At 43.1% G+C, this 12,500-nt stretch overlaps 1 protein-coding gene across 1 annotated transcript in view; it reads right to left on the bottom strand.

The window, feature by feature from the left end:
• LOC311124789 (caskin-1-like) overlaps positions 1-12,500 on the bottom strand; it is a gene marked incomplete at both ends in the record, with an annotated part of 72,073 nt that overhangs the window by 17,496 nt on the left and 42,077 nt on the right. Inside the window, 2 exons of the mRNA XM_084198887.1 lie at positions 7,181-7,306; positions 8,013-8,078. Of these exons, the coding sequence (XP_084055013.1) occupies positions 7,181-7,306; positions 8,013-8,078 (192 nt within the window). The remainder of the gene's footprint in view (positions 1-7,180; positions 7,307-8,012; positions 8,079-12,500) is intronic.

The raw sequence follows: 12,500 nt of genomic DNA on the forward strand, positions 1-12,500 counted from the left end.
TAACAATTTCTACACTGTATTTCTGATGAATTTTATGTTCTTTTAATGGACAGAAAAATCGCTTTTCTTTCGAAAACAAGGACATTTCGAAGTGACCCCAAACGTTTGAACGGTAGTGTATATATATATATACAGTACCAGTCAAAAGTTTGAACACACCTACTCATTCCAGGGTTTTTCTTTATTTTTACTAATTTCTACATTGTAGGATAATAGTGAAGACATCAATACTATGAAATAATACATATGGAATCATGTAGTAACCCAAAAAGTGTTAAACAAATCAAAATATATTTTATATTTGAGATTCTTCAAATAGCCACCCTTTGCCTTGATGACAGCTTTGCACACTCTTGGAATTCTCTCAACCAGGTTCACCTGGAATGCTTTTCCAACAGTCTTTAAAGAGTTCCCACATATGCTGAGCACTTGTTGGCTGCTTTTCCTTCACTCTGCGGTCCGACTCATCCCAAACCATCTCAATTGGGTTGAGGTCGGGGGATTGTGGATGCCAGGTCATCTGATGCAGCACTCCATCTCTCTCCTTCTTGGTAAAATAGCCCTTACACAGCCTGGAGGTGTGTTGGGTCATTGTCCTGTTGAAAAACAAATTATAGTCCCACTAAGTCCAAACCAGATGGGATGGCGTATCGCTGCAGAATGCTGTGGTAGCCATGCTGGTTAAGTGTGCCTTGAATTCTAATAAATCACAAACAGTGTCACCAGCAAAGTACCCCCACACCATAACACCTCCTCCTCCACGCTTTATGGTGGGAAATACACATGCGGAGATCATCCGTTCACCCACACCACGTCTCACAAAAGACACGGCGGTTGGAACCAAAAATCTCAAATTTGGACTCCAGACCAAAGGACACATTTCCTCCACCGGTCTAATGTCCATTGCTCGTGTTTCTTGGCCCAAGCAAGTCTCTTCTTCATATTGGTGTCCTTTAGTAGTGGTTTCTTTGCAGCAATTTGACCATTAAGGCCTGATTCACGCAGTCTCCTCTGAACAGTTGATGTTGAGATGTGTCTGTGGTCCTCTGTAGCTCAATTGGTAGAGCATAGCGCTTGTAACGCCAGGGTAGTGGGTTCGATCCCCGGCACCACCCATACACAAAAAAAATTATGCACGCATGACTGTAAGTCGCTTTGGATAAAAGCGTCTGCTAAATGGCATATTATTATTATTACTTGAACTCTGTGAAGCAATTATTTGGGCTGCAATTTTTGTGGCTGGTAACTCTAATGAACTTATCCTCTGCAGCAGAGGTAACTCTGGGTCTTCCATTCCTGTGGCGGTCCTCATGAGAGCCAGTTTCATCATAGCGCTTGATGGTTTTTTTTGACTACACTTGAAGAAACGTTCAAAGTTCTTGAAATGTTCCGTATTGACTGACCTTCATGTCTTAAATTAATGATGGACTGTTGTTTCTCTTTGCTTATTTGAGCTGTTCTTGCCATAATATGGACGTGGTCTTTTACCAAATAGGGCTATCTTTTGTTTACCACCCCTACCTTGTCACAACACAACTGATTGGCTCAAACGCATTAAGAAGGAAATAAATTCCAAAAATTAACTTTTAACAAGGCACACCTGTTAATTGAAATGCATTCCAGGTGACTACCTCATGAAGCTGGTTGAGAGAATGCCAATAGTGTGCAAAGCTGTCATCAAGGCAAAGGGTGGCTACTTTGAAGAATCTCAAATATAAAATATATTTTGATTTCTTTAACACTTTTTTGGTTACTACATGATTCCATATGTGTTATTTCATAGTTTTGATGTCTTCACTATTATTCTACAATGTAGAAAATAGTAAAAATAAAGAAAACCCCTTGAATGAGTAGGTGTGTCCAATCTTTTGACTGGTACTGTATACAGTGAGGAGAACAAGTATTTGATACACCGATTTTGCAGGTTTTCCTACATTCAAAGCATGTAGAGGTCTGCAATTTTTATCATAGTTACACTTCAACTGTGAGAGACGGAATCTAAAACAAAAATCCAGAAAATCACATTGTATGATTTTTAAGTAATTCATTTGCATTTTATTGCATGACATACAGTGGGGGAAAAAAGTATTTAGTCAGCCACCAATTGTGCAAGTTCTCCCACTTAAAAAGATGAGAGAGGCCTGTAATTTTCATCATAGGTACACGTCAACTATAACAGACAAATTGAGGAAAATCACATTGTAGGATTTTTTATGAATTTATTTGCAAATTATGGTGGAAAATAAGTATTTGGTCACCTACAAACAAGCAAGATTTCTGGCTCTCACAGACCTGTAACTTCTTCTTTCAGAGGCTCCTCTGTCCTCCACTCGTTACCTGTATTAATGGCACCTGTTTGAACTTGTTATCAGTATAAAAGACACCTGTCCACAACCTCAAACAGTCACACTCCAAACTCCACTGTGGCCAAGACCAAAGAGCTGTCAAAGGACACCAGAAACAAATTTGTAGACCTGCACCAGGCTGGGAAGACTGAATCTGCAATAGGTAAGCAGCTTGGTTTGAAGAAATCAACTGTGGGAGCAATTATTAGGAAATGGAAGACATACAAGACCACTGATAATCTCCCTCGATCTGGGGCTCGACGCAAGATCTCACCCCGTGGGGTCAAAATGATCACAAGAACGGTGAGCAAAAATCCCAGAACCACACGGGGGGACCTAGTGAATGACCTGCAGAGTGCTGGGACCAAAGTAACAAAGCCTACCATCAGTAACACACTACGCCGCCAGGGACTCAAATCCTGCAGTGCCAGACGTGTCCCCCTGCTTAAGCCAGTACATGTCCAGGCCCGTCTGAAGTTTGCTAGAGTGCATTTGGATGATCCAAAAGAGGATTGGGAGAATGTCATATGGTCAGATGAAACCAAAATAGAACTTTTTGGTAAAAACTCAACTCGTCGTGTTTGGAGGACAAAGAATGCTGAGTTGTATCCAAATAACACCATACCTACTGTGAAGCATGGGGGTGGAAACATCATGCTTTGGGGCTGTTTTTCTGCAAAGGGACCAGGACGACTGATCCGTGTAAAGGAATGAATGAATGGGGCCATGTATCGTGAGATTTTGAGTGAAAACCTCCTTCCATCAGCAAGGGCATTGAAGATGAAATGTGGCTGGGTCTTTCAGCATGACAATGATCCCAAACACACCGCCCGGGCAACGAAGGAGTGGCTTCGTAAGAAGCATTTCAAGGTCCTGGAGTGGCCTAGCCAGTCTCCAGATCTCAACCCCATAGAAAATCTTTGGAGGGAGTTGAAAGTCCGTGTTGCCCAGCGACAGTCCCAAAACATCACTACTCTAGAGGAGATCTGCATGGAGGAATGGGCCAAAATACCAGCAACAGTGTGTGAAAACCTTGTGAAGACTTACAGAAAACGTTTGACCTGTGTCATTGCCAACAAAGGGTATATAAAAAAGTATTGAGAAACTTTTGTTATTGACCAAATACTTATTTTCCACCATAATTTGCAAATAAATTCATAAAAAATCCTACAATGTGATTTTCTGGATTTTTTTTCCTCATTTTGTCTGTCATAGTTGACGTGTACCTATGATGAAAATTACAGGCCTCTCTCATCTTTTTAAGTGGGAGAACTTGCACAATTGGTGGCTGACTAAATACTTTTTTCCCCCACTGTAAGTATTTGATACATCAGAAAAGCAGAACTTAATATTTGGTACAGAAACCTTTTTTGCAATTACAGAGATCATACGTTTCCTGTAGGTCTTGACCAGGTTTGCACACACTGCAGCAGGGATTTTGGCCCACTCCTCCATACAGACCTTCTCCAGATCCTTCAGGTTTCGGGGCTGTCGCTGGGCAATACGGACTTTCAGCTCCCTCCAAAGATTTTCTATTGGGTTAAGGTCTGGAGACTGGCTAGGCCACTCCAGGACCTTGAGATGCTTCTTACGGAGCCACTCCTTAGTTGCCCTGGCTGTGTGTTTTGGGTCGTTGTCATGCGGGAAGACCCAGCCACGACCCATCTTCAATGCTCTTACTGAGGGAAGGAGGTTGTTGGCCAAGATCTCGCGATAAATGGCCCCATCCATCCTCCCCTCAATACGGTGCAGTCGTCCTGTCCCCTTTGCAGAAAAGCATCCCCAAAAAATTATGTTTCCACCTCCATGCTTCATGGTTGGGATGGTTTTCTTGGGGTTGTACTCATCCTTCTTCTTCCTCCAAACACGGCGAGTGGAGTTTAGACCAAAAAGCTCTATTTTTGTCTCATCAGACCACATGACCTTCTCCCATTCTTCCTCTGGATCATCCAGATGGTCATTGGCAAACTTCAGACGGGCCCGGACATGCGCTGGCTTGAGCAGGGGGACCTTGCGTGTGCTGCAGGATTTTAATCCATGACGGCGTAGTGTGTTACTAATGGTTTTCTTTGAGACTGTGGTCCCAGCTATCTTCAGGTCATTGACCAGGTCCTGCCGTGTAGTTCTAGGCTGATCCCTCACCTTCCTCATGATCATTGATGCCCCACGAGGTGAGATCTTGCATGGAGCCCCAGACCGAGGGTGATTGACCGTCATCTTGAACTTTTTCAATTTTCTAATAATTGCGCCAACAGTTGTTGCCTTCTCACCAAGCTGCTTGCCTATTGTCCTGTAGCCCATCCCAGCCTTGTGCAGGTCTACAATTTTATCCCTGAAGTCCTTACACAGCTCTCTGGTCTTGGCCATTGTGGAGAGGTTGGAGTCTGTTTGATTGAGTGTGTGGACAGGTGTCTTTTATACAGGTAACGAGTTCAAACAGGTGCAGTTAATACAGGTAATGAGTGGAGAACAGGAGGGCTTCTTAAAGAAAAATTAACAGGTCTGTGAGAGCCGGAATTCTTACTGGTTGGTAGGTGATCAAATACTTATGTCATGCAATAAAATGCAAATTAATTACTTAAAAATCATACAATGTGATTTTCTGGATTCCATCTCTCACAGTTGAAGTGTACCTATGATAAAAATTACAGACCTCTACATGCTTTGTAAATAGGAAAACCTACAAAATCGGCAGTGTATCAAATACTTGTTCTCCCCACTGTATATATATATATATATATATTTATATTCCTGACTCTGACATTGCTCATTCATTTCTTTATTTTTGGGGATTTGTGTTTATTGTTTTGTATTGTTAGGTATACTGCACTGTTGGAGCTAGAAACATATATCAGAAATGTTTAGAGACAAAACAACGTCCCTTGGAGGCAAACAAGGAAAACAGGGATGGAGGAGAGACTGAAAGGATGAAAACAGGGATGGAGGAGGAGAGACTGAAAGGATGAGAACAGGGATGGAGGAGGAGAGACTGAAAGGATGAGAACAGGGATGGAGGAGGAGAGAATGAAAGGATGAAAACAGGGATGGAGGAGGAGAGACTGAAAGGATGAAAACAGGGATGGAGGAGGAAGATAGACAGAACAGAACAGAATCTCTCTCTCTCAGAGGAGTGACAGAACGGACAGAGGAGGAAGATAGACAGAACAGAACAGAATCTCTCTCTCTCAGAGGAGTGACAGAACAGAACAGAATCTCTCTCTCTCTCAGAGGAGTGACAGAACAGAACAGAATCTCTCTCTCTCTCAGAGGAGTGACAGAACAGAACAGAATCTCTCTCTCTCTCAGAGGAGTGACAGAACGGACAGAGGAGGAAGATGGACAGAACAGAACAGAATCTCTCTCTCTCTCAGAGGAGTGACAGAACGGACAGAGGAGGAAGATGGACAGAACAGAACAGAATCTCTCTCTCTCTCAGAGGAGTGACAGAACAGAACAGAATCTCTCTCTCTCTCAGAGGAGTGACAGAACGGACAAGAGGAGGAAGATGGACAGAACAGAACAGAATCTCTCTCTCTCTCAGAGGAGTGACAGAACAGACAGAGGAGGAAGATAGACAGAACAGAACAGAATCTCTCTCTCTCTCAGAGGAGTGACAGAACAGACAAGAGGAGGAAGATAGACAGAACAGAACAGAATCTCTCTCTCTCTCAGAGGAATGACAGAACAGACAGAGGAGGAAGATGGACAGAACAGAACAGAATCTCTCTCTCTCTCAGAGGAGTGACAGAACAGACAGAGGAGGAAGATAGACAGAACAGAACAGAATCTCTCTCTCTCTCAGAGGAGTGACAGAACGGACAAGAGGAGGAAGATAGACAGAACAGAACAGAATCTCTCTCTCTCTCAGAGGAGTGACAGAACAGACAAGAGGAGGAAGATAGACAGAACAGAACAGAATCTCTCTCTCTCTCTCAGAGGAGTGACAGAACGGACAGAGGAGGAAGATGGACAGAACAGAACAGAATCTCTCTCTCTCTCAGAGGAGTGACAGAACGGACAGAGGAGGAAGATAGACAGAACAGAACAGAATCTCTCTCTCTCTCAGAGGAGTGACAGAACGGACAGAGGAGGAAGATAGACAGAACAGAACAGAATCTCTCTCTCTCTCAGAGGAGTGACAGAACAGACAAGAGGAGGAAGATAGACAGAGACAGATAACACACACTCTCAGACCGGACCACACACACACACACACACACACACACACACACACACACACACACACACACACACACACACACACACACACACACACACACACACACACACACACACACACACACACACACACACACACACACACAGACACACACACACACACACACAGACACACACACACACACACACACACACACACACACACACACACACACACACTCACACACACACACACACACAGACACACACACACACTCACACACACACACACACACTCACACACACACACACACACACACACACACACACACACACTCACCGTTTCATGGGTGCAGCCAAACGCTTGCAGTAAGGACGAGGCCAGCTGAGAGAGTAAGTGTTTGGACATACTGGGTGTGTGTCCGTGTTAGCGAGTGTGTGTGTGTGTGTGTCCGTGTTAGCGAGTGTGTGTTTGTGTGTGTTCGTGTTAGCGAGTGTGTGTTTGTGTCCGCGGTTTCTGGGTGTGTGTGTCCACTGTTCTGGTTCTGGGTGTGTGTCGTTGGTGGAGAGTGGTGTGTGAGAGATTGTGATGAAGAGGAGAAACAGCAACAGGGAGGCAGGATGTGTGTGAGTGATGACTCTGAATCGGGGGGGGTGTGTCTTTCTGTCTGTCTTACCTTCCCCTCGTCTTGCCCCTCCCCCTTCCAGGTTGCCGTGGCGTCATAGGGTGGAGCTTCATGGAGCGGGCATCCTGATTGGCTCGACTGTCTAGAGGCAGAGGCGGGTGCCTGGGAGGGGAACACACACTGTCGTTGGCCGAGCTCAACCACTCATATTTTCCTTATTTGACCCAACCAATCCTGTTTCCACCATTTCTTCCTATACAACCAATCCCCCCTCATCCACCCTGTGAATAACCAATCAGGTTTCGCCTCCTCCTCAAGTAACTGGCCTCGTCAGCCAATCACAGGCCTCATCTACTTCCCTCCCACGTCTACTGGCCATCTGGCTGATAGAGCCGCCAAGATCCAGATCCCACTGTGTTGTGTGCGTGATGCAGTTTTAAAAGGAACAGATGATGCTCTCTTTTCTTTCTCTCTCTCTCTCTCTCTCTCTCTCCTCTCTCTCTCTCTCTCTCTCTCTCTCTCTCTCTCTCTATCTCTCTCTCCCCTGTCTCTCTCTCTCTCTCTCTCTCTCTCTCTCTCTCTCTCACTCCCTGTCTCTCTCACTCTCTCTCTCTCTCTCTCTCTCTCTCTCTCTCTCTCTCTCTCTCTCTCTCTCTCCCTCTCTCTCTCTCTCTCTCTCCATCTCTCTCTCTTCCTCTCTCTCTCTCACTCTCTCTCTCCTCTCTCTCTCTCACTCCCTCTCACTCCCTCTCTCTCTCTCTCTCTCTCCTCTCTCTCTCTCTCTCTCTCTCTCTCTCTCTGTCTCTCTCTCTCTCTCTCTCTCTCTGGAGTGATGTGTACCTGTAGATTGCTAAGACACAGACCTACCTGTAGACAGCTCTACAGACTTGGACTGCTCCAGCAGGTGCTCTTTGGCTTTGGCAGACTGAGACAGCACTGTAGCCAGGAGCTACAACACGGAGAAACAACACATCTTTAGTTTGACTACAACACACAGAGACACAGCCTTTAGTTTAGCTACAACACACAGAGACCCAGTCTTTAGTTTAGCTACAACACACAGAGAGAGACACAGCCTTTAGTTTAGCTACAACACACAGAGACACAGTCTTTAGTTTAGCTACAACACACAGAGACACAGCCTTTAGTTTAGCTACAACACACAGAGACACATCCTTTAGTTTAGCTACAACACAAAGAAACACAGACTTTAGTTCAGCTACAACACAAAGAGAGACACATACTTTAGTTCAGCTAAAACACACAGAGACACAGCCTTTAGTTTAGCTACAACACACAGAGACACAGCCTTTAGTTTAGCTACAACACACACAGAGACACAGGCTTTAGTTTAGCTACAACACACAGAGACACAGTCTTTAGTTTAGCTACAACACACAGAGACACAGCCTTTAGTTTAGCTACAACCCACACAGAGACACAGTCTTTAGTTTAGCTACAACACACAGAGACACAGCCTTTAGTTTAGTTACAACACACACAGAGACACAGCCTTTAGTTTAGCTACAACACACACAGAGACACAGTCTTTAGTTTAGCTACAACACACAGAGACACAGCCTTTAGTTTAGCTACAACCCACACAAAGAGACACAGTCTATAGTTTAGCTACAACACAGAGAGACACAGCCTTTAGTTTAGCTACAACACACAGATACACATCCTTTAGTTTAGCTACAACACACAGAGACACAGCCTTTAGTTTAGCTACAACACACAGAGACACAGCCTTTAGTTTATCTACAACACACAGAAACACAGTCTTTAATTTAGATACAACACACAGAGACACAGACTTTAGTTTAGCTACAACACACAGAGACACAGCCTTTAGTTTAGCTACAACACACAGAGACACAGCCTTTAGTTTAGCTACAACACACAGAGACACAGCCTTTAGTTTAGCTACAAAAAACAGACAGACTGCTTTTAGTTTAGCTACAACACACAAAAACAAAGCCTTTAGTTTAGCTACAATACAGAGAGACACAGCCTTTAGTTTAGCTACAACACACAGAGACACAGCCTTTAGTTTAGCTACAACACACAGAGACACAGTCTTTAGTTTAGCTACAAAAAACAGACAGACTGCTTTTAGTTTAGCTACAACACACAAAAACACAGCCTTTAGTTTAGCTACAATACATTAAAAAGAGACACAGCCTTTAGTTTAACTACAACACACAGAGACACAGCCTTTAGTTTAGCTACAACACACAGAGACACAACCTTTAGTTTAGCTACAACACACAGAGACACAGCCTTTAGTTTAGCTACAACACACACAGAGACACAGTCTTTAGTTTAGCTACAACACAGAGACACAGCATTTAGTTAAGCTACAACACACAGAGACACAGCCTTTAGTTTAGCTACAACACACACACAGAGACACAGCCTTTAGTTTAGCTACAACACACAGAGACACAGCCTTTAGTTTAGCTACAACACACAGAGACACAGCCTTTAGTTTAGCTACAACACACAGAGACACAGCCTTTAGTTTAGTTACAACACACACAGAGACACAGCCTTTAGTTTAGCTACAACACACACAGAGACACAGTCTTTAGTTTAGCTACAACACACAGAGACACAGCCTTTAGTTTAGCTACAACCCACACAAAGCGACACAGTCTATAGTTTAGCTACAACACAGAGAGACACAGCCTTTAGTTTAGCTACAACACACAGATACACATCCTTTAGTTTAGCTACAACACACAGAGACACAGCCTTTAGTTTAGCTACAACACACAGAGACACAACCTTTAGTTTAGCTACAACACACAGAGACACAGCCTTTAGTTTAGCTACAACACACAGAGACACAGCCTTTAGTTTAGCTACAAAAAACAGACAGACTGCTTTTAGTTTAGCTACAACACACAAAAACAAAGCCTTTAGTTTAGCTACAACACACAGAGACACAGCCTTTAGTTTAGCTACAACACACAGAGACACAACCTTTAGTTTAGCTACAACACACAGAGACACAGCCTTTAGTTTAGCTACAACACACAGAGACACAACCTTTAGTTTAGCTACAACACACAGAGACACAGCCTTTAGTTTAGCTACAACACACAGAGACACAGCCTTTAGTTTAGCTACAAAAAACAGACAGACTGCTTTTAGTTTAGCTACAACACACAAAAACACAGCCTTTAGTTTAGCTACAATACAATAAAAAGAGACACAGCCTTTAGTTTAACTACAACACACAGAGACACAGTCTTTAGTTTAGCTACAACACACAGAGACACAGCCTTTAGTTTAGATACAACAAGAGAGACACAGCCTTTCCTTTAGCTACAACACACAGAGACACAGCCTTTAGTTTAGCTACAACACACAGAGAGACAGCCTTTAGTTGACCTACAACACACACAGAGACACAGTCTTTACTTTAGCTACAACACAGAGAGACACATACTTTAGTTTAGCTACAACACACAGAGAGACACAGCCTTTAGTTTAGCTACAACACACAGAGACACATCCTTTAGTTTAGCTACAACACACAGAGACACAGCCTTTAGTTTAGCTACAACACACACAGAGACACAGTCTTTAGTTTAGCTACAACACAGAGACACAGCCTTTAGTTAACCTACAACACACAGAGACACAGCCTTTAGTTTAGCTACAACACAGACAGAGACACAGCCTTTAGTTTAGCTACAACACACAGAGGACACAGCATTTAGTTTAGCTACAACACACACAGAGACACAGTCTTTAGTTTAGCTACAACACACAGAGACACAGCCTTTAGTTTAGCTACAACACACAGAGACACAGCCTTTAGTTTAGTTACAACACACACAAAGAGACACAGTCTATAGTTTAGCTACAACACAGAGAGACACAGTATTTAGTTTAGATACAACACACAGAGAGACAGCCTTTAGTTGACCTACAACACACACAGAGACACAGCCTTTAGTTTAGATACAACAAGAGAGACACAGCCTTTCCTTTAGCTACAACACACAGAGACACAGCCTTTAGTTTAGCTACAACACACAGAGAGACAGCCTTTAGTTGACCTACAACACAAACAGAGACAGCCTGTAGTTTAGCTACAACACACAGGGACATACTTTAGTTTAGCTACAACACACAGAGACACATACTTTAGTTTAGCTACAACACACAGAGACACAGTCTTTACTTTAGCTACAACACAGAGAGACACATACTTTAGTTTAGCTACAACACACAGAGAGACACAGCCTTTAGTTTAGCTACAACACACAGAGACACATCCTTTAGTTTAGCTACAACACACAGAGACACAGCCTTTAGTTTAGCTACAACACACACAGAGACACAGTCTTTAGTTTAGCTACAACACACACAGAGACACAGTCTTTAGTTTAGCTACAACACAGAGACACAGCCTTTAGTTAAGCTACAACACACAGAGACACAGCCTTTAGTTTAGCTACAACACAGAGAGACACAGCCTTTAGTTTAGCTACAACACACAGAGACACATCCTTTAGTTTAGCTACAACACACAGAGACACAGCCTTTAGTTTAGCTACAACACACAGAGACACATCCTTTAGTTTAGCTACAACACACACAGAGACACATCCTTTAGTTTAGCTACAACACACAGAGACCCAGTCTTTAGTTTAGCTACAACACAGAGACACAACCTTTAGTTTAGCTACAACACACAGAGACACAGCCTTTAGTTTAGCTACAACACACAGAGACACAGCCTTTAGTTTAGCTACAAAAAACAGACAGACTGCTTTTAGTTTAGCTACAACACACAAAAACAAAGCCTTTAGTTTAGCTACAATACAGAGAGACACAGCCTTTAGTTTAGCTACAACACACAGAGACACAACCTTTAGTTTAGCTACAACACACAGAGACACAGCCTTTAGTTTAGCTACAACACACAGAGACACAACCTTTAGTTTAGCTACAACACACAGATACACAGCCTTTAGTTTAGCTACAACACACAGAGACACAGTCTTTAGTTTAGCTACAACACACACAGAGACACAGTCTTTAGTTAAGCTACAACACACAGAGACACAGCCTTTAGTTTAGCTACAACACACAGAGACACAGCCTTTAGTTTAGCTACAAAAAACAGACAGACTGCTTTTAGTTTAGCTACAACACACAAAAACAAAGCCTTTAGTTTAGCTACAACACACAAAGAGATACAGCCTTTAGTTTAGCTACAATACAATAAAAAGAGACACAGTCTTTAGTTTAGCTACAACACACAGAGACACAGTCTTTAGTTTAGCTACAACACACAGAGACACAGCTTTTAGTTTAGATACAACAAGAGAGACACAGCCTTTCCTTTAGC

This window comes from Coregonus lavaretus (genome assembly GCF_964263955.1).
Source record: "Coregonus lavaretus genome assembly, contig: HAP1_SCAFFOLD_2777, whole genome shotgun sequence".
NCBI classification, from domain to species: Eukaryota; Metazoa; Chordata; class Actinopteri; order Salmoniformes; family Salmonidae; genus Coregonus; species Coregonus lavaretus.